The sequence below is a fragment of the Aspergillus piperis genome (assembly GCF_003184755.1).
Source record: "Aspergillus piperis CBS 112811 unplaced genomic scaffold BO85scaffold_4, whole genome shotgun sequence".
In the NCBI taxonomy this organism is placed as follows: domain Eukaryota; kingdom Fungi; phylum Ascomycota; class Eurotiomycetes; order Eurotiales; family Aspergillaceae; genus Aspergillus; species Aspergillus piperis.
The window spans coordinates 157,983-179,296 of record NW_020291594.1 but is presented as its reverse complement, the minus strand read 5'-3'; the positions used below and the strand labels follow the sequence as shown (position 1 = coordinate 179,296).

The 21,314-nt window shown below is 50.7% G+C and overlaps 5 protein-coding genes across 5 annotated transcripts; 3 read left to right on the top strand and 2 right to left on the bottom strand.

Moving 5' to 3' along the window:
• Positions 1–1,226: 1,226 nt before the first annotated feature.
• BO85DRAFT_446689 (putative 2-deoxy-D-gluconate 3-dehydrogenase) lies at positions 1,227–2,634 on the bottom strand. Its single transcript, XM_025659555.1, has 3 exons — positions 2,359–2,634; positions 2,052–2,267; positions 1,227–1,938 (listed from the first exon to the last, which is right to left on the bottom strand). The coding sequence occupies exons 1-3, from the start codon at positions 2,488–2,490 to the stop codon at positions 1,489–1,491; spliced, it is 798 nt and encodes a 265-aa protein (XP_025518027.1). The 5' UTR covers positions 2,491–2,634; the 3' UTR covers positions 1,227–1,488.
• Positions 2,635–3,894: 1,260 nt separating this feature from the next.
• Positions 3,895–6,818, top strand: BO85DRAFT_219893 (Zn(II)2Cys6 transcription factor). Its single transcript, XM_025654681.1, has 5 exons — positions 3,895–4,122; positions 4,242–5,548; positions 5,599–5,921; positions 5,976–6,640; positions 6,691–6,818. The coding sequence occupies exons 1-4, from the start codon at positions 3,989–3,991 to the stop codon at positions 6,432–6,434; spliced, it is 2,223 nt and encodes a 740-aa protein (XP_025518026.1). The 5' UTR covers positions 3,895–3,988; the 3' UTR covers positions 6,435–6,640; positions 6,691–6,818.
• Positions 6,819–7,323: 505 nt separating this feature from the next.
• On the top strand, positions 7,324–9,298 carry rpl17 (60S ribosomal protein uL22; the record flags this gene model as incomplete). Its single annotated transcript, XM_025663316.1, has 4 exons — positions 7,324–7,407; positions 8,491–8,704; positions 8,890–9,077; positions 9,149–9,298. The coding sequence occupies 4 exons, from the start codon at positions 7,324–7,326 to the stop codon at positions 9,296–9,298; spliced, it is 636 nt and encodes a 211-aa protein (XP_025518025.1).
• Positions 9,299–10,382: 1,084 nt separating this feature from the next.
• On the top strand, positions 10,383–12,643 carry BO85DRAFT_219879 (GAT domain-containing protein). Its single transcript, XM_025654680.1, has 4 exons — positions 10,383–10,843; positions 10,912–10,976; positions 11,039–11,071; positions 11,171–12,643. Exons 1-4 carry the CDS (start codon positions 10,807–10,809, stop codon positions 12,407–12,409), a joined length of 1,374 nt encoding a protein of 457 aa, XP_025518024.1. The 5' UTR covers positions 10,383–10,806; the 3' UTR covers positions 12,410–12,643.
• A 462-nt stretch (positions 12,644–13,105) lies between these two features.
• On the bottom strand, positions 13,106–14,295 carry BO85DRAFT_219833 (lytic polysaccharide monooxygenase). The gene has a single exon (XM_025654678.1). The coding sequence runs from the start codon at positions 14,175–14,177 to the stop codon at positions 13,278–13,280; it is 900 nt and encodes a 299-aa protein (XP_025518023.1). The 5' UTR covers positions 14,178–14,295; the 3' UTR covers positions 13,106–13,277.
• Positions 14,296–21,314: the final 7,019 nt, after the last annotated feature.

Below are 21,314 nucleotides of genomic sequence, written 5' to 3'. Positions count from 1 at the left end.
TGGTGGAAATAGAAAGAACGAAATAAGGAACGAAGCACAACTTAGAGTGTTAAGTTGAAGAAAGATCCCCTGTCACCCGAAGGAGATCCACGGCGCAGCACGAAACTTTAAGCGAAAAGGAAAGTCCAGCGCGGATCATACCTGAGATCATGCTGGAGGCCCAAGGGACCAATGACCCAGTCCACAAAACCTGCTAAAAAAGCAATAATGGCGTGGTCCTGAAGGGGTGTTGCCATGAGCGCCGCCAAGACTGGGCTCTGCGCTTGGTTCCGAACCTATCGAGTGGTCTCTACGGAGCAAAGCGCCCTGAAGGAAATGCATCGTTGTTTCTGATAGAGACAGCCAGCCCTTTGGGCTTGGCCGGTGTTTAGCGCTCTTGGCTCCTATCGACCAACTGCGGAAACGGCCGCTTGCAGGAACATGGCCGACCGAGGGCGTCAACGCAGGCCCTGTTTCCAATCCGCGCCCTCTTACCACCTCTCAATCCCACCTTATGATGCTTCCCATAACCAGCCAATTGTACCAAATTCACCAGATAGCCGCTGGTGAGCACGATGTACTGGCCTTCGGTCTGGTTACTCGCGTTTCAGATTCTGCAATTCGGACTGAAACGACCGACCCGTATTGGCCGTGATTTGCATGCTAAGCAGCAGCAACGGCCCACTGGAAATCCACCGACAACACTGCTCTGCTGAAGGGTTAGCTATCATGAACCTGCAGAGAAGGAGTAAACGGTAGCCTGGGTGTTCCTGTCATCTTTGCTTGAACCCATGGTGAAACAAGGCTATCCATGAACCTCAAGTGGGAGGTGGACTTGAGAGAGACAAGAGAAGGTGGGTTTGGCGATAAGGAGATTAATTGCCTAGAAAAAGTCACATGGCGGTCACGGGTCTGGTCCCTAGTCTGTCCCTGTTTAATCTAATTTGGTGTCAGTCTATTACTCTACCTTTTCTCCCATTGCTTGCCCACCCTTCTGGATCCTGGGTCCCTGGCGGACCTGCTTCATTATTTTCGGAAGAGTTTTCCTCACTTGCTTTTATCTTGGTGGGGTCCCTTGGTAACGGATGAGACTATTCCCAATCTATAACCTTTCCAGATGCCAACGGTTCCCCTTGAATCGGTCATTTCATCCGGAGTTTCAATTAAATAATTCCTTTGTGCTCCCTTGGCGCCTAGTATAGAATGCTAGCAGAGATAACCAGTCTACCGCGACGAACGAGTTTCACCTAATATATCCTGAGCAGCCGCTAATCTGGTATGACAGACTAAGGCAAGAATGACCTGATAATAGCATCCTTCAGATATTGATTAAAAAACGCTGAGTATCGCGTGGTGTGAAAGCAGGTGTTTTACATCATTGGTGTATATTCCATCTATTACTTTCAACCAAACCCCTAGCACAGCAAGGGCAAAAATGCAGACAAAAATAGCCAGGGGAAATAGGACGAAAAGAAAACATGAAAAAAAAAATTGCCGCCACCGAACTTTTTACCGTCCCATCCAACCGCCATCAACGGTGATAATTTCACCTGAGACATAGCTACTCGCTTGACTTGCCAAGAACACTATCACGCCCTTGAAGTCTTCTGGGTTGCCCCATCTTCCCGCCGGGATTCTAGCCATGATACCAGCATTGCGGTTGGAATCATTGATCAGGGCAGTGTTCATATCCGTGGCAATGTATCCGGGAGCAATTGCATTGACGTTGATACCCTTAGCCACCCATTCGTTGGAGAGGGCTTTCGTTAATTGCGCGACACCTCCCTTTGACGCTGCGTATGCGGGTACCGTGATACCTCCCTGGAAGGTGAGGAGCGATGCGACGTTGATGATAGCTCCACGACGACCAGTTGGGAACTCTGACTCATCTCGCGCCAACAAGTATGCACCGAACTCCCGACATAACGTAAAGACGGACGTCAAATTGACTTGGATAACCTACATAATTCAATAGTCAGTATCTAGTCTTCAGCTCCACTTCAGGAGAAGGGAGGTCCAAAAATAGACAAAGGTAAATAGGTGGCTGAGAAAGGAGACTCTTTGACACATACCTCATCCCAATCTTCATCCGGGAACTTTTCACTGGGGTGTCTCCGTTGAATTCCGGCGCAATTGAGTAGGATCTCAGGCTTGAGGCCTTGACTGGTCAGAGCTGGAATGACACCCTTGATTGATTCCCGATTCGACAACTCTGCCACGTGGATCCAAGCTTTCCTGCCAATGCGATTGACGATCTCATCGCGAGTCGAAGTGTTCGACTCGTCTCTCTGTTCGTAGAGCGTTAGTTCCACACGACGTTTCAGCATAGCTCCCCTATCATTTCCGTAGCGCCAATGGGGAGGTCGCAGCTGTGCGCACCTGAATCAAGATGATATCGGCACCAGCTTCGGCAAGGGCAAAAGCCATTGCCTGCCCAATGCCCCTGGTTCCTCCTGTCACGATGGCGGTCTTACCGCTGAGGGAAAATAGCGACGCAACTGCGGCCGACATTGTGATTGTTTGACGCTTAGATGGTTACTAAGAATAGTAATTTGCTGTCAATCGTTCTTCTCGTTTCTCAAAGTATTATCGGTAGAGGTGTATCTTGCTGCGCAGCTCAGCGAGGGGGGATAATTTTCCTGATTCTCTTGCCACCAAATCAATGATCGATGGCGACCAGTCATCCTTGCTGTCCTGCTAATAATAAATAGCTGTCCCTCTTCCTCCGCGCGCGGGGCAGCAGCGACTAATTCCCTTTTGGGGTAATTACATTGCCGACACAGCGCTTCAAACGCCGACGCCCCGCATTCGGCTATTGAACTTTGTTCGGGGATGCTCCGATTTGCGTCTTGTATGGTAACTCGTACAAATGACATCTCATGGAGTTGGGGTGCTTTGGAAATGCTGGATCTCCTACCAAAAGGCACGGAATAATCCGGAAAATCATCTATGCTAATGCATTATCCCAGGAAAGTGTACAGAGTATGTCGTCATGCATTGAATATTTCTGGAATTGGTGTGTGGGAGCTGCGTGGCCATTTGAGACGATTATTTGTACAAGCATTCATTGCCTTGCATCTCACCATCCAATAGGCGGATCGGTGAAGCAATTCAATCTATCTCACTGATAGCTCTCAAGGACCTGATAAGCTAGATGGCTGAGCTATTCCTAGGGGCTAGTGATCTGGGGTTTAGTGATTCTCACAGATGCATTAGACAGACATTAGATGAATTCCTCATATGGTCGGCTGCAGGCTTTCTATATATCCATGGTGCTTGCCACCAGAGGCACCACATCAGCTTTTCAACGAGGATCTCTGCTACTACGACCTCAGCATCATGCAGTCAGTACTTGTGATTGAATTTAAGAGCAGTGCACGAACTAGCTCTAAAGATTGAATTAAGCTTAAACACCTCGTCGAGATCAACAGCTGCCCGGTCTTGCATAGTAAGAGCCTTGGATTGCCGACTCGTTGAATACCCGTATGTATGGGATGAGTAATACCAAATTATTCCTTGGCCGTGGGTCAGAAAAACGCAATGCTCATAAGTCTGCAGCGTTTACAAATCCTTCCCCCCCGCAGCCTGGCCCTTCTCGACTGCTGAGTCGATGATTTGGGGTTACGAGGCGGATTATCACTTAGTGCGCAATTTGTACAGACTTGCTGGTGCCTTAAAAGCCAACTGTGTGGGGAAGCCACGAGCGCCCGTCCGGAGCTCAAGTTACCCCAACAATCATATAGGAACTGTTCGGAGTCGAACAACACCCCGAGATTTCTCTGACACTGCTCTACAGAGGATTCAACCTTGTCTCCTAGCATCAAGAGGAAAGCATTCCCGTCTATTCGTCTCTTACACTTTCCATCTTTGCAAGCAAAAATCGCAGGAGGGAATTACTGACGCGTTTCGTTCCCAAGCCGACCTGTCAGCACTGCTGGGATGAGATGTCGCATTGGAATTCTATCACTTGACGCTGTAAGCTGCAGAGATTAATGTGCTGTATGCAGCGATGGAGCAAGACGATCAATCTCCGCCAGTCGAAGGGACCCCGACGTCAAGAGCCAAGGCCCGTTCAGATCATTTAATGAAACGCGTGTCAAGAGCATGTCTACATTGTAGACAGCGTAAGTCGAAATGCGATCTGTAAGTCATGACTGTGACAGACGTTCATTCCAATATTTTTTTTGTTCTTCTCATGTTATTTCGGTTCACTGTTTCCGGCCTGTCGGTGATCTTGGGAGGCTAATTACATTGTAACACAGGGATAGCAGTGGCAGTCCGGGAGTCCCACCATGTCAGCGGTGTATCAGGGATAACCGTGAATGTGTTCTAGGCAGTTCCAATCGAGGGGGACGGCGGATTCGCAAGAATAAAATTAAAAACTTCACGCCAGACAGCAATTCTTCTGTGCGAAGGGATTCCGTTATTGAGGCACCGAGCCCTTCCAATTCAGAGACTCGTCAAACGACGTCTTGTTCTTACCCTGGGCCCGTTGTCTTCCTCCCCCCTGATCCGCCGACCGCAACTTCAATTTCCGTTGATGATGATGAAGACGAAGCTTCTATCGGCGATGTTCCCCGCAACCCTTCTGATGCCTGGCAGTGTCTGACGGGCATTGCAAAGAGAGGCACAGAAGACCCGAGCACCGAAACGGGCGTCGAACCTCTGCGTACAGGACCCAGTGCATTCTCATCATACACGGCACTTCAAGACAGTTCTGTTACTGGGTTTCAGTCAAATAGCGGCATCAAGGCGTACAGGCTAGTACAATCACGCTCACTAGATCCGGGAACGGTATGGCAGTTAGTGGTTCGCTACGCTGAAAACTTCCATCCGTACCTTCCTTTGGTGCCACGAAAGTACTTTGATCGCAGTGCGCTAGATGCATTTGCTAATAACGAGAAGCATCTGCTTACTGCCGTCCTCACAATTGCTTCGAAGGATCTAGCCGAACGGCCGGAGATCCACGAGTACTGTTCTAAGTACATGCATGAGCTGATATCTGGAATTGCTGCTGGAGCCGATTGCGATGTTGAAGCTGTGGAGGCTCTTCTTATTTTGGCGGAATGGGAACCCCAAGGCCTCCGACCGCGCATTGAACGTGTAGGCCGTGGGGAGGAAGATCGAGCTGCCTGGATGCATGTAGGGCTCGCCTTGCGATCTGGTTGGTTTCTAGGCCTAGACAGGACGTCATTCAGAGGCGATTCTTCTGGAGACGCGGAGACAGAAGCTCGTAGGCGGCTAGCATGGACAAGCTGCTACGTATCGGACCGATTGATATCTGTTCGTATTGGACGTGCTTTCTGGTCTCGCGGGCCGGGTCCGATGACTGGCCTTGTCAGCCAAGACTTTCCATCGTTGCAACCCGCTAGAGACGGTGATGAGGATTATGCGAAGATATTTCAGGCTACCCTGGATCTGACGCAACTTTACGGAAATGTTCACGATGTGCTCTATTCTGGCATGCGTACGAGCAATCAAATGATGCTCATGGGCGACTATGTCAAGTACGTGGACGATTTTCGCCTTGCAATCTTGCGATGGAAGTCTATCTGGGGTTCTCTGTCTTGTAAGTTTCAGCTCCGACGAAGCTTGGCCTGATTGACTGACATTTCGTAGGTTCACCGCCAATGAAAGCCACGTTACAGCTGTCCTACGAATACCTGAGGCTATACACAAACGCTTTTGCCTTCCAGGCGGCAATATCCCAGTCACTTGTGTCCAAGATCAGGAACGATGACAAGGCTCAAAGGGATCATCTGCGAGCAACGTTTAACAATGTAGCCTCGATGCAGGATGCTCGGTTTATCTATGAATCGGTCGATGCCGCAAAAACATACCTGACCATCCTTGTTGATGTGGTTCACCCAGAAAAGCATCTTCATTTTATGCCGTTGAGGTATTATTTATACGGGATCTACGCAGCCGTATTTCTGTACAAGGTAATATCCTTTTATATACGAATGTACATATGAGTTACTAACAGTGCATTCAAGGCACGCTCATTCGGAGTAATGTCTCACTTGGAGGAGCTGAAAGTGCGGGATCTCGTGACGCGGACCACTGAAGTACTGAAGAGAGCAAGCGCTGGATCTGATGATATAGGATCGCGTTATTCTCGACTCCTTGAACTCCTTTGGAAACAGAAGTCGATGGCACCAACTTCACCAGCCGGAACACATCAGAGCGGTGATGTCCTGATGCAGAGTAACAGCGCATTATCGCACCATTTGTCCGATCAAAGTAGCTACGTGCACTTCAGCCCTGCGAATGACTTTTCATGGCTGGATCTTGAAGCCGTTGGGGATTATGTCTCTGGAGATCAAATATCGGGAGCCAACACACTTGCATTGGATACCTTCCAGAACCCGGACATCTTCCAAGCGGGACAAGAGCGATCCCAGGCATGGCAGGTTCCATGGTCGGGCGACATGAGCAGTAGCCTTCTCTTCTGATTTCTATGTCTCGCAAGACGGAGCGCAATCAAAACCACTCTTACCCCCGCCTATTGAAGAAATTTATGATTTTCTGGCGGCTCTGGTTGAAGACCCCACGGCGGTGCGGGGCTGTGGGGGGCGCCGGGATGGTACCGACGTGAGGTTAGACACTATACACATCGCTCGCATCGAAGCACGGCTAAAAAAGGCGGCCTGCTTGTTTGGTATGTCGGTGGCCCGACTGCGCTTCTGTCGATCTAGCTAATGGTTTCAGGAACTGCTTACAGGCCGATTAAGTTAGCTACGTGACTGAGCGCTGCTCATAGAGATGCCATTGCTGGGGTAGCAAAGCCTTTGTTCGATGCATATGGCCACCTGAGTTGCATGTGCATGCTACATTGTTTGTAGCCCGAAACTGCTACTACGACGGAGGAAATAAACATCAATTGTTGCATATACCTCGATCATGGCTGCGACAAGTGTCGGCCGGGTGGGCAGCATATGGAGTCACTCCTAGTTACTTCACCAATCACGCGCTGCAAGGAGAATGGTGCCTTACGCTTAGGGGTCTTAGACGAAGGCCCCAACAATCATGGTAGGCTTTCTCGCTGACGGATCTTGGGAGACCGAGTTGTTGTCAATCCCTGAGGATTGTATCCACGATTTCTGAGCGACGGCCAGCTTTTGGAGCCAGCTGCTAAGAGGAATATTAGATGGTGCAGGGGAAGGCTAGCAAATGCAGTTGCATGCAGCGCCGCTATTTAGTGCGCATCTAAACTCTATTTGTCTACTATATAACAGCCCAGTTCCTCAAGCTTACCACAGTTTGATGCATATATTGCCTATGTCGAAACCCCTGGTGCGTGCTAAAAGAGCGAGCGCTTGGAAAACTTCTTGGTCTCAAATCATGCCAAATCTCGGTGAAGCCGATTATGGTGCTGCTGCAAAGTCTTTCAGTCATACTGGTCATATCAGCATTCAGCTGTCAAACGTGGGGAAGGGCGGGCATTCTCCGCATCGGGATTTGAGGCCGAGCGTCGATAGCCGACAGTGAACTGGAAGGATACGCTGGTCTCTCCACGGCTGGAAAGGAATACGAAACAGCCTTTCGTTGTGATCGACACTGGCTTGTGGCCCCATGATATATACGTTGAATTTTATAGCCAACGGCGAAGACGGATGTCGTCTGCATGTTTGCACTGATATCAGTTTTGATGTAGTTATCAGTTGCCGAAGTAATTGACCAGTTGGTGAAAGGGCATAGCTGCAGGGTGCATGAGCTGACTGTAGCCCAAATAGGTTTAGCGTCTGTATGAACTAGTACATGATTCGATCATGCGACAACACGATGAAAAAAACGACCAGCACCTCACTCAGTTGAGAAAAGGAATATGACAGCATTACATTTAACGAATATGACATTTAGTTACTGAGAATAAGCAATGTAGATACTTATAACGCCATCGACCGACGAAATGGACATTGAAGCAGACAATGAAGTTCCTACGGATTGAAAGCTAAAGGGCAATACTGCCGGGCGGTGAGGCGGGCACCTGCCCCAAGCCGCCTAGTGTTAGGGCTCCGATACCCTAGGCGGGCGCCAAGAGCGAAAAAGCGCACCACAACGAGCGAGCCTCGCGATCTCAAGTTCCAGCGGCCGACGACAGGAAAACGACAAAACTTCTCACCCGACATCGAGGACCACCCGCTCGGCAACCACATCAAGATGGTGAGTGCTATATTCGCGTTTGCTGCTATCGGTGGAAAACGGACATGTCAAAAAAGCAAGGGAAAAAGATATCGTGAAAAGAAAGAACCGCTGCCCAACCTCTCGTTGTACCGGAATCCCTATCTATCATCTTCGATCCTGCGTTTTGGCCGATGAAGGAAAACTTCATACCGAACAATTTTCGACTCTCTCCCCCCTGCTATGATGAACTTCCGTCCACCGATATGCATAATTTATATGGAATTATGTGCTTGGAAAAGAGGGGGGGAACCAAGAAAAAGAATGATATATGAGGGATTGAATGAATGGTCTTGCTGATTGTTGGATTTTTCTTGTCGCCATCAGGTCCGTTACGCTGCTCAGGACATTCCGGCCGCTAAGAGCGCCCGCGCTCGGGGCTCTTACCTCCGTGTCAGCTTCAAGAACACCCGTGAGACCGCTCAGGCTATCAACGGCATGAAGCTGCAGCGCGCCCTTACCTTCCTCACCAACGTCACCGAGAAGGCCGAGGCCGTCCCCATGCGTCGGTACGCTGGCAGCACCGGTCGCTGCGCTCAGGGTGAGTTATGTGTTTTTCTGCAGAGTTTTCGGGAAGAGATGGGAATGGAAATTACGGATCGACAAATGAACCGACATGGGCAGAATTTTAAGGGATGGAAGGATTGGAAGATATATTCTTGGAGGATCTGGCAAAAACCAAGCGTTTTGGTAAACGAAGACGCTGACCGTCTTCTTTCTCTCTAGGCAAGCAGTGGGGTGTCAGCAAGGCTCGCTGGCCCGTCAAGTCCGCCGAGTTCCTTCTCGACCTCCTCAAGAACGCTGAGGCCAACGCCGACACCAAGGGTCTCGACACCGGCAACCTTGTTGTCAAGCACATCCAGGTCAACCAGGCTCCCAAGGGTCGCCGCCGTACCTACCGTGCTCACGGTCGTGTATGTTGAAACCGGAATCCGAGATACATCTCTTATGTCACGCATCCCCGCAAAACTGACATGTCGATTAGATCAACCCCTACATGACCAACCCCTGCCACATCGAGCTCATCCTCACCGAGGCTGAGGAGACCGTCGCCAAGGCCGCCGAGAACAAGGAGGTCCGCCTCAGCTCCCGCCAGCGTGGTGCTCAGCTCCGCCGTGCTCTCATTGAGGCATAAGCGGTGTGTGGGTGTCGGGGAAAGTGTGAAGTGGTCAGAAACTGAATGGGAATGCCGGAGTTTGCTGTTGTACGGATCCAATACCTGGTCACGGAAGGAATACAAAAGAAATTATTACTTTTTTGACAAATGGAAAAAATTCGAAACCACCCGGCGAAAAAAAGTGATGGTGATGATGATAGTTTGTCTTCTGCTTTATGCAGAGACAAACATCTTTCTTTAGACATTGATCTCGTTTCACCCCCCGGAGAAATCGGTTCGACTGGATAGTTTTTTCCTTTGCAGTCGCTGGCCATGAGGTAAGGCGGCTGAAAGGAGTCCAGGGAAAATTATTCCTTCATCATAGTGGATACTACTACATGGATGGCGTACATCGGTACGGCAGGTTTCGGACATTCTCCTACTTCAGGACACTTTTTGCGAGCGTTTAATTCATGATGGGATACGGAATTCATTTTTCTTTCATGAAGTTGTAAAAGAAGAAGACGAAGGAAGGATGATGGAAGTTCATCATCAGCCCTGCCAGTCGGACAGGATTGATCTACAAGCGTAGGATGATAAGGATTCCGTAGTACTAGTAGAAATTGGCAACTTTGCCAGTCCGTCATAGGTCTGTTCTGGTCTCCGACAAGAGTTCTTGGGGGCCCTACGCTGTGCATTTGTAACAGTCAACTGCGCCACAGCTGTTAGACCCTCTGATCTGCAGGCTGCAGCGTGTGGACAAGCATCCCCCGACTCCAGACCTCCGTCTCCCATTTCCCCCCCGTCAGCAGGTTGCAGATGGGCAGAGTCAGAGGGGAGGGAAATCTGGCTCAGCCAAGCGTGGCTGTGTGTGTGACCATCAACCCGTCACAGGCTCCAATCGGCCCTTGCGAACAGACCATCAGTCAAAGCTTTTCCCGTGTCGATGGGATTCTTCGTCCAATGCGGCCTTGTCTCCCGACGAGGCATTCGCATCCCCATGACGACTGGAAAACTATGCTTCACAGACTATGGGGGGAGACAACCTGCATACGTAGGTGTATGCGGTTGGTTGCGCTGACAGTGCGGGATGGTGTACGCATTGCAGAGTCTTGGTAGTCAAGCAGGCATCAAGATTCATAGGCAGACGTGGATCATGTTCTCTTGACTTGACTTCTCTACGTCAGTTCTGGATCGTCCCAAGAAACGCAAACAAGAGCGCTTGCGTGTCGCCGACAAAGCGTATTGCCACCGGATCGACTGCTTCAGAACATCAAGCAAAACAGAAGAGGTTTCGGGAGTGATGAATGGATGGATGGATGGATGGATAAATTGACTCTAATCTTGACTAAAATCTAAGTTTGGTTTAAAGGACCCTCCGCTGCTTTTTGCTCCCCGCGGCACTTAAACCGGCCCTGCGAGGCTGCGACGTCTTTTTTAGTCTCGTTTGCTTGACGGCCCCCTTTCTTACTACTTAAATTTTTCTCGCCAACCCCATTCCTATTGACTATTTTCTACCCAGCTGTGGTAGCTTGCGACAAGTCATCATGAAGCGCCTCTTCAATTCCTTCAGCAGGCGATCCAGTGAGTTTCACTCTCTCACCCGTTGCTGATCGGCATGCGACGGTTGACAATTGCTCACCTCGGAACAGGTCCCGCGCGCGACTCCCCTTCGTACCCCGAGGACTCTCCGGAAGGTATCATACTTAGAGAAGTGGTTCGTATTGATTCTAAGCCATTATTTGAGCTCGTCCAACTAACCACATCTACGGTTTATAGACCGCGTTCTGCGAATCGGGCCCCAACAGCGCCGTATGTCCCACCCTGCGGAACCCCCTCCCCCTTCCATAATCGCCTCATTCCCATTCCCCGCCTAGTTGATAGCGACCGTACTTACAATCACATATCCAGAATGGAGACGAGTTCGTTCACCTTCCTGCCATCGTCGAGAGCGCCGAGTCCAGCCCCAACGCCGCCCGCGAAGCCGCCCTTCGCATCTCCAAGCTGTTGTCCAATCCCGCCAAAGCCCGGAGCAATGTGCAGTACAATGCGATCATGCTCATGCGCATCCTCATCGATAACCCAGGACATACGTTCTCGCGGAACATCGACGCCAAGTTCGTGGCGACTGTGAAGGACCTCTTCCGCAACGGGCGGGATATGAACGTACACAGCTTTTTGCGGGACACGTTGGATTCTTTGGAAATGCAGCGGGCATGGGACGAAGATCTCGCGCTGCTCCTGGGGATGTGGAGCAAGGAGAAGGAAAAGTATGCTCCCAAGAATACGGGTAATGTATGTGTCCAGACATCCCCCATTACTCGTTCAAAGCATCGCCAAGCTAATCTTATGATTCCCCTACAGCCCGGCTTGACACAACCCCTGGTCCAGCCATACCGACAAACCCCGAACTACTTCAACAACGCCCCCAACCAGAACCAACATGGCGGGTTACCACAGCCCGAAGAGCTCTCCGCACGCATCTCCGAGGCCAAGACATCCGCGAAGCTACTCATCCAATTCGTCCAATCCACGCCTCCGGCCGAGATGCTCGAGAACGAGCTCATCAAAGAATTCTCCGACCGGTGTCGCACCGCCTCCCGTTTCATCCAGAACTACATCCATGCCACAAATCCCGCCCCAGACGAGGATACCCTCGTGACGTTGATCGAAGCCAACGACGAACTATCCGTCGCTCTGTCCAAGCACCAGCACGCCTTGCTCCAGGCGCGTCGCGCCCAGGGACAATCCGGCAGCCAGTCACCTGCATCATCCAGTCAGGCCTCGTCCTCTGGCGCCGTGCAACCACCAGCCCCGGCAGCAGCAGCAGGAGGAGCTTCTGCGCCGCCGGTGCCGCCTCGGAACCAAACCCAGAGCCCGCTATCCTCGGGCTCTTCCTCGACCGCTCCGGTCCTTCCGCGCACGTATAGCAACGGCGCAGGCCGGTTTGAGTACCGATCGGAGGATTTCCAGGTGCAGAACCCGTTTGCTGATACTAGCGCCCCTGCTGCTGCTACTGGTACTGTCCCTGTGGCTCCTGCGGTGTATGGTGATCAGCAACAGGCTCGCGCGGAGGGGTCATCTCCCGATTGGTGGGCGGAGGGACAGCAGCAGCAGCAGCAGCAGCGACCGGTACAGCAACATTATTAAGAAGATTGTATGGATTGTAAGGTGGTGATTTGATGATGATTATTATTATTGTTTGACTTTTTGATGTATCGATACCTTTTGTGATACCTCTACCGCGGAGTGAATTTGATTTGCCAGATGTGCTTGTTTGGTACATTAGTACTTGCCTATTGTCGTGATCTTGTTATCATAAACAAAGTATGGTCAGTACACAGTTGATTTAGTAAGATATTGCAGTGTGATAAAGCTTATTAGTGGGGGTATATCATCTCGTAGTGCTTACTGCTATAGTGTTGACAATGTGTGGGTATTCGGGAGTAGTAGGTAGCTATCTGCCTCGTGGGGTTTGACGAGTACGTAGTTTTCAACTTTTCGCTAGATTTTCTGATCTAGGTGGATAGATTTTCTATTGATAATAAATTCTAAAAAGCTATAGATGTAAGTACAATTACTAGTAACCTGTTTTTTCTATGTTACTACTATACCACTAATACTATCTACTACCGATCAGATGTTTCCATATGCGGTAGTAAACAAAACATACCATCGCCATTATCCATTTACAAGACAACCCTACTACTATTCAACTAACAGCATTGAAAACCTCAGATAAATATACAATATCCTTACAGTCTAGTCCTCCCTTGAGTTATCAAAAACGGACTTTATCGGGTGTTTCTTACTATACTACTACTACTGCTCTGTCCGGTTATAGAATAATCAGCAGCCAAGCAAGCATCCTTCAATCTTGAAGAGTCTTAACGCTTGAAATCTAAATCTTTACTACGCGTTTACATGACACAAACTCAATATACAGGCACATCTATTCCACACCACCAACTCTATCTAACACAGCAACTGATACTAGTATATACACACCGCACCATCTTTAGTTAGCGTACTTAAGGAGAGCCTTAAGCAGGCTAGCAACCCAAGTGAGCTGCTCCTCAGCGGTACCATCAGTAGGGATGGAAACACCAGAAGAAGAAGCAGCAGCAGCAGCGCTAGAGGCAGCAACAGGGGCGACGGTAGCGCTCTGCTTCACGCTAGTAGCGAGGGTCGTAGGGACGCTGGAGGAAGCGGGAGCGACGTTGTTGGCGGTGCCAGGGGTAGTGACAGCGGCGGCGGCAGCAGTGGTGGTAGTTTGCTGGCTGGCAGCGGCGGAAGAAGAAGAAGACGAAGACGAAGAAGAGGAAGAAGAAGAGCCAGAGCCACCAACAGTGAAGTCAATGCAAGACTCATAAGTCTGGTCAATGGAAGCAGCGTTCCACCACCACTGAAGAACACAAGCACCACCCTCGGTACACTTGTCACCGAGGTCATCAGGGATGGTGACGCTGAAGCTAGTCTCGTTGGCAGTGACACCGGTAGAGGTGGAGGCGTAGACACTCCAGTAGATCAGGGGAGAGCCGATGACGGTGTTGGAGGCAGTGTCAACGACGGAGACGTTGGCGGTACCGGTGTGAGGAGCGCGAATGTCGACGGTGAAATCGACGGTCTCACCGGCCTTGTACGAGTAGACGTTGTCCTTGTTGTCGGCGTACTTGTAACCCTTGCAGAGCCAGATGTCACAGGCGTCGGCGTCGTAGTCGCTCTGGCCCGAGGCGATCTGAAGCTCGCCCTGCACGTTGCCGTAGTTGTCGGCCTCCTGGTTGTTGTACACTTGCTGGCCACAGGCCTTCTCCATGGCGCTACCGGGCATACGGGCCTGAGGGGAGGTGACGAAACCGTGACCCTGGGCAAGGGAGACGAGCCCGGCGAGGGCGAGGATGGAACCAGCCTGCTTCATTTTGGTGGGAAGGTTTTTGGTTTGGTTTTGTAGGAGAGAAAATAAAGATAGTGAAAGAGTCTGGTATACCGGTATACCAGATGGGATGTTTCTTCAAGGAATGGAGTTTTGTGGAAAGAATGTGACGGTCACAGACCGGGAAAAAGAGAGAGAAAGGATGAAGTGAAAGAACTTAGACAAGCCTGCGTGCTGAAGGAAAAGAAGAGAGGAAGAGATGAGGGCGACGAGAGGGCCGTTCTATATAGGCCGTGGAGGGGGGCGTTCTGGACCTGAACCAAGCCTCTCCATCATGATCGATCGTGAAACGGTTCTAGCATCGTCGAAGAGGGCCCTCCCAAAAGTCCCTGAAGATAATAATGACAGGGGAGACACTCCACCGGGAACTGGAGACTGACTGGACTGGCTCAAGCGCTGGCAGCAGCGCAGAGGTTTCATCTTGAGGGGCGTTGAAACGGTGGGTGGAGATGAATTCAACGCCGGCGGATTGACCGGGATGCTTGGCATCGCCAGGGTTTCAGCTTCATTAATGCCGCGCCTGATCACTGCCAACCATTTGCTCTCTCTCGGTGACCCTCCAGTTGTGCTTTTCCTTGTCTTGCATCTATAATGCTGCTTTCCTCCTTCCTTCCTTCATTTCCGAAAAGGGGCCCTCCCCCGTCATAACTGGATCTAGTCTACTCCCCCATTTTGGCTTTTAGACTCGGGCCAAGGTTCGGGTTCCATCCGGAACGGCGCCAATCAAAGCCATGGCACCAGTCGGGACTCAATTTACTCCCGACAAGCATCAGCCCTGGCGTTATGGCAAGTTAGCAACAGCAGGGTTGAGGATGCTAATATTCTTTTCTTGGCTCGGACGTTGTCCACCCACATGTCTTGCCCTAGTTCATACATCTCATACCATTCACTCCTCAGGTGCTTCCTCCACTTTTCCTAGCAGGGTAAGGAGTTGTGCATATCTCTGCTCCAACCAGGATGAGGATTTTTCCAAACCCTGTCCCCGTCTCCCCCTACCTGGCAGGATTGATTTATTGATCAAGTCAGCAGATTTCTTTCTATTCTTGCAAGCGCGAACAGTGGAAAGGTTTCTCATGATGCCACCCGTCTGTCAATAGTGCTGTCTTCAAGTTCCTGCTGGTTGCTGAGAGACAGGCCAAGCGATATGGCAGGTAGTGTTTCTGCTTCTGTGCCCTTTGTTGCAAAAACTAGCATCAAAATCCGACCCACAGATATAATGGAGGTCATCTGATCAGTCCAATCCGCTGGTGCCAAAGTCTTCAATCGACGATATTGAGAACTGCAAATTCCCAGACACTGTCCTCCAGGTCGACCTCACACTACACGGGATGACCATACTGGTCAGCCATCGTGATCAATTGATTTCTACCAGCTCTAAGCACTTTACTTTCAAAGGAAAGGGACTGGGGGGGATCTTCGTTCTTTACACACATACAAATCCAAAGAACTGCAGATACGTATCCAGCATCGTACTTGCAAAACCAATCTCTAAGGACATGAGACAGATCAATAGCTGCTAACACTCAGAGGCAATAGGCACAGCTACATTGACTTCTAGTCACGCACATGGCCCCAAACCCTTCCAGCTACACAGCCGAGTCTATATAACCCTACCTACCCTACGGTTAAAAAGAACCCCGAAAGCACCACGACCTCACCAAACACTACACACACATGACTATAATCATACTTGAATCAACAAAAGAGAGAGAGAAAGAGGGTAGCACTACCTTCCTTTCGCTCTACGACTACACCTCCCCCTCCCTACCCCAATGAACCATTCGCACCTTAGAACATCAATGCAATAGAGTAATACCAGCATGTCTCTGCGCCCTTACTCATACAACCGAAAACAAAAGGATCTTATATCTCTACCTCATCCACCATCTTTTTCCAATACTATATCAACAGACTAATAAACAACAACTAGCAAAAAAAATAAACCAATGAATGAACCATTCATAAACAACCAAAAAGTAATCCAAACAGACTGACCACACATCACAGAACAGTAAACAAACCAATACTCATTCATCTCCACCCCAACCATCATCCCAAGTAACCGACTTAATCCCAGACTGAGTGCAGGAAGAGATTCCTATTTACCAAACAATAAACAGTTCAAAAATCTTCTCAATAGACCTATTCATATTTTCTTATTCTACAATACCCCACTCACTACCCACATATTCATTCAAAGTTACTCGTTACTCCCTAGTGGTCTGACCAAGCTAATCAATGAAATAAACTACCTGTACAATGGCTATTGTGCTATACAACACACTACAATAGAATAATAAATGAATACAATGGAGAAAATACAATGTACAATGCAGAACAACTAAAAGAAAGAAACGGATCAGAAAGAAATGTAACAATCATTCATCCCTCTGCTGGGATCCACATTGTTTGTTTTGTATCCTTTGTCTCTCTCGTCGTGGATAAGTCGCTAAGTTGGTTGTGTGTGTGTGTGTGTGTGTGTGTTTGATTGTTAGTTGATGTCGTAGCTTGGGAATGTAGGTAGATAGGGAGGAATACTACTACGTAGTAGAGTGTGATGATATGTGAAAGATTGAGGAGAAATTTGTTGAAAACAGATAAGAATCACTTTCAAAAAAAGATGGGTGAGATATAGTCAGAGGAGGCTGGGGAGAGATGAAGCAGTCTATCTATGTGGAAGGATTATCTTTAACTATTGTCATTTATTTACTGAAGGGTTGGTCGGTGATGGAGGGACATAACGAGGCCCATAGGAGAATAGAGTCTGTTCATGTAAAGCGAAGGAGCTGTGATCAACTCCATTATAGTGGTGTGATAGAAACAATCTGATCATTGACTTTTATTTCAACTACTGTATAGCCACATGGGAAAATCTCTACCGCTACACACCATAAACAGTCTCACCACCACCACAATTACCAAGCCAGTATAGAACCAATAGATGTAACGAATGGGATAAGAATAGAAGGATAAAATGAATGGATGTAGGCAAAAATATAAATTGTGACAACAAAGTGGTATATCCGTATGTGTTCCCCAACAATCAATCAACCCTCCCAAATGCATCTAAGATCCCTTCCCTCCAAGGGGCATCGAGAAAACAAATAACTGGTTTATCACTGTATGTATGTATTGTCTCGGATGTAAAAGGCACAAATTAAATAGATGACGATTGCTCGAACAAGGCGATCGTCGAGCAGTATGTGCTCTCGTTACCCTCTTGCGGGACAAGACCATCGCCGCTGGACGACGTGATCATGTTGGTGCTGGCCTTGGTGCTCAGCCCGTAGATGTGCACGTCGGAGCAGTCCACCTCAACAATGTTCTCCTGGCAGGACTCCGTGGCCAGGCATGTCTGCGAGTAGTTGTCGAAGAAGCTGTAGAGACCGGCACCGTAGATGTAGGTCTCGGAGCTGTTGATGATACGGAGACCCCAGGCCTTGCGGCAGGAGTCGGTCGTGCAGTACGAGAAGTCGGGGTCGGACCAGGAGGTCTGCGGGGTGAAGGGAGTCAGAGCGTTGGGGTTGGCCTGGTAGTAAGGGGTCTCGGTCTGGATCAAGCCCATGAAGACGTTCTTGGCGTTGGAGACCTGGTAGTTGTACAGCTGGTTGTGTTCGGCAGCCGTGCCATACAGCCAAGCTGGACCCTGACTCTCGAGGAGGATACCGCGACCGTTGTAAATGTTAATCTGTCCGTGGCCGGAAGCGTCAAGGTCGTGGTCAGCAGTCCAGAACCAGGTGTTCTCCAGGTAGACGCTGGCGTTCTGGGTGGCGTGGAAGAGGAGGAAGGCGCCAATGCACTTCTCGTTGGGTGTGGTGGTCTGGCTGGGGGTCTTCGCGCAGGTGTCGGACTGAAGCTCAGTGCCGGCAGAGCCACCGATGCGGGCATGAACATCCCACATACCAACAGAGCCTTGAGAAGCGGCTTGGAGGTTCCACTGCACCAGGATGGCACCAGGAGCAGGGCCCTTGGTCTCCAGGACGAGGTCACTGATCTCAACGGAGCCAGACTCACCGGCCTCACCGACCTGGAGCATGGGGATAGGGTTCTTCTGGTCCGAGAACTTGTCGCCATACGCCATGAGCATGGGCCACACCTCACCAGTGATCTTGATGTTCTTGGGAACCTTGATGGTATCGGTGATGATGTAGGCACCGTGGTCGAAGTACACGATCTGGTCCTCGGTGGCGTTGTTCAGGACACTCTGGATGATAGCCGTGTCATCGGTGGTACCGTCACCCTTGGCACCGGCCGACTTGACGCTGACGAAGGACGAAGCGGCATACGACCCGTACAAAGGCTTGGACTTCTCGAAGACACTGCCAGAGCTGGTAAGAAGAGAGCTGGCCATGGCCTGGGAGGGAATGGTGGTCTCGATACGGGTCTTGGTGACGGTCTTGGTTGAGCACTGGCCGGTGGAGTTGCTGGAAGTACCGAAGTAGGAGCCGGAAGACGAGGTGCTGGTAGCAGCCGAGGCAGAGCCGGAGCCCTGGGCGACGACGGAGGCACCGGCCGACTGGGAGGTAGGCTCAGCAGGAGTCGAGCCAGCAGAAGTTCCGGCAGCAGGGACAGAAGCCTCGTTGGTGGCCGTGGTGGCCTGAGAGGTTTCACTGTCAAAACCTTCCCAGCTGTAGCTACCAGCGGCGGGGTACTGCACAGACATGGACGACAGAGGCACCACACCAGCAGCGGCGGTCGTCGTCGAACCCTCCGCTCCGACGTCAGAGGCAGTTCCGAACGAACTCGCAGCAGTTTCAGTCGCGTAGTCGGCACCGCAGGCTGTGATCGTCTCTGTGATCGTCTGGGTAATCACCTGAACATCCTCGGCCTGAACGGCAGGGGAGCGCTTGCTGACGGTGCTGTTGTTGTTGCTGTTGCTGCTGCTGCCCGGGGTGTAGACATTGCCCTGTACATAGTTCGAGACCACGGACCCACCCTTGAGGATGGTGTCGCCGTTCACGCTTGCAATGGCAACTGTTGAGCCGGTGAAGTCGACGTTCTCGAGGACAAGGGCACCACCACCGGTGGGAATGCTGTCGCTGCTGAAGGCAGTCACGACACCAGTAGGGGTGCTGGTGAACGTGCTGTCCAGCATCAGGACGGACCCCACGGTCTGGTTGGACGGAGATGCGGACATGTTCAGGCCGACCTGGCAGTTGTTGATAGAGACGGACTTGAAGGTCCAGGCCCAGTTCCAGTTCATGTAGATGGCGGTGTTGCAGTCGTTGAAGGTCAGGTTGCGAGTGGTGAACTGCTGGTTACCAAAGAAGGCACCGTAGTTACCGCCGTTGAAGGTCAGGTCGGACATGAAGCCACCGGATCCGTTGTCCATGAAGATACCCTGCTGCTTGTTGTTGCTGCCACCCTTGACCATCTCGAAGCGGATGTTCTGCAGACTGGTGGCCTGGCCGACCTGCCAGTGGATACCAGCACCCGAGGATGCGGGCATAGCAGTCAGATCAATGACGAAGTTGCGAACGGCACGGAAGAAGTTGTTCTGGTTGGTGTACCAGTTGTCGCCATTGCTGTCATAGGGGTCCGCATCAATGACGGCCATACCGCTGAAGCTCGAGGCAGCCTTGAGGACGGGCAGGTCGTTGGCATCTCCGACCATCTGGGTGTAGTAGTACTGCACAATGGGCTTGGACACCACGTAGGTACCGGCGGGGAAGTACACCAGGGCCGGTGTGGTGGTAGACGAGTCACAACCGGAACCGCACCGACCACCAGACGAGATAGCCTTATTGATAGCATCAGTATCATCGGTGGATCCGTCACCTGTAGTAGTCAGCATCAAATACCAGCCATGTAAGGAGGTCTGACTCACCCTTGGCACCATAGTCCTTGACGTTGCGGTAGATTGCATAGCTGCTCGTGGTGTTGCCAAAGGGCACAGTACCCTGACGCTTGATGGTTCCAACCCAGTAGTCGGACGCGCGCACCGCCAGATGCGATGTTACGTCGACAGACCCGGAGGTAGGCACGGCATTGACCAAAGCCACTGGCACACTCAGTAGCAGACAGACGTATGACACAAACAACATGATGGAAGTGTGGAGAGACGCCATCGTCAAGACAGCGAGGTTCACTGAGCCGGCAGAGAACTGAACAGCGAGAAGGGACAGTAATATAGTAAGGAGGAACGCTGACGAGCGACCAACACTTCAGTAACCAGTACTGAAGAAATATCCAGACAAGATCGTGTGAGCACCAACAGAAGTGGTCTGTCACACGACGGGGTCAGACGGTGGACTGGATAGGATGTTGTAGTTGGAGTAGTAAGTAGGGAAGAGCAAGGAATGTATGGGGGCGCAAATCAGCCGCCAGGGGAGAAGTAGTAGAAAAGGAATGAATGTAATAAAACACACAAAACACAACACACACAGCAAGACAGTAACACTCGGAAACTGCCTCTTTTTCCCACGACACAAAGACAGACACAACTGACGAGGGAACGAAAGGACGGGGGAAAGAGAATAAAAAGAAACGACAAAGCTAGGATGTGAAGGGAACGGCCGAAGTAAATGAAGGTTATTACACCCGGGATAAAGTGGAGGGGGGAGGGAACAGAAGATTTGCTGGCACCCGCGGGAGGGACCAATGGATCCAGGCACACAAACTTGCCCCGTTCCTGACCCGACGATTGGTTCTGGCTGGACTGCGATGCCTTGTCCGTCGCTGGAAATTACTGCTTGACTATCGCCAGATGGTGGAGGTCCGACTGCAAGAAAAGCTGCTGAAGGTCCAATCACGCGCCCCGATCGCTCCACTCACACCAATTAGCTGCGATAGTCGTCGTCTGCCGACCGCTGCTTGAAACGCCTGGGTCAGGGGATGAAACGAGTCGATAAAGCACTAGACGGGGGTTAGTCGGGATTCATTGGTGGCAATCTTTCTAGCGGTCGCTTGCTATAGACATGATATTCCTCGTAGCGGGCGTATTGCCCTCTGCCGAACTGGCTGGAGTCATGCATGGTGGGCCATGCAGAGAGCTTGTGTGGTGAAGATGGTGGTAATGGTGGGGAGAAAGTGCGGGAGGGAGAGTCTGCAATGGACTAATTTACCTACCGAAGCTCGCGTGTGTAGTTGTATACACTCACACACACACGCACTACTATACTA

Bases quoted from the DNA above. Each gene is read 5' to 3' on its own strand.
- BO85DRAFT_446689 (XM_025659555.1), bottom strand. From the start codon at position 2,490: ATGTCGGCCGCAGTTGCGTCGCTATTTTCCCTCAGCGGTAAGACCGCC. The intron at 2,268-2,358 runs GTGCGCACAGCT...CTCTACGAACAG, and splicing joins CCGATATCATCTTGATTCAG to AGAGACGAGTCGAACACTTC. The intron at 1,939-2,051 runs GTATGTGTCAAA...TGAATTATGTAG, and splicing joins CGGATGAAGATTGGGATGAG to GTTATCCAAGTCAATTTGAC.
- BO85DRAFT_219893 (XM_025654681.1), top strand. From the start codon at position 3,989: ATGGAGCAAGACGATCAATCTCCGCCAGTCGAAGGGACCCCGACGTCA. The intron at 5,549-5,598 runs GTAAGTTTCAGC...GACATTTCGTAG, and splicing joins TATCTGGGGTTCTCTGTCTT to GTTCACCGCCAATGAAAGCC. The intron at 5,922-5,975 runs GTAATATCCTTT...AGTGCATTCAAG, and splicing joins CAGCCGTATTTCTGTACAAG to GCACGCTCATTCGGAGTAAT.
- BO85DRAFT_219879 (XM_025654680.1), top strand. From the start codon at position 10,807: ATGAAGCGCCTCTTCAATTCCTTCAGCAGGCGATCCA. The intron at 10,977-11,038 runs GTTCGTATTGAT...TACGGTTTATAG, and splicing joins GTATCATACTTAGAGAAGTG to ACCGCGTTCTGCGAATCGGG. The intron at 11,072-11,170 runs GTATGTCCCACC...TCACATATCCAG, and splicing joins AATCGGGCCCCAACAGCGCC to AATGGAGACGAGTTCGTTCA.
- BO85DRAFT_219833 (XM_025654678.1), bottom strand. From the start codon at position 14,177: ATGAAGCAGGCTGGTTCCATCCTCGCCCTCGCCGGGCTCGTCTCCCTT.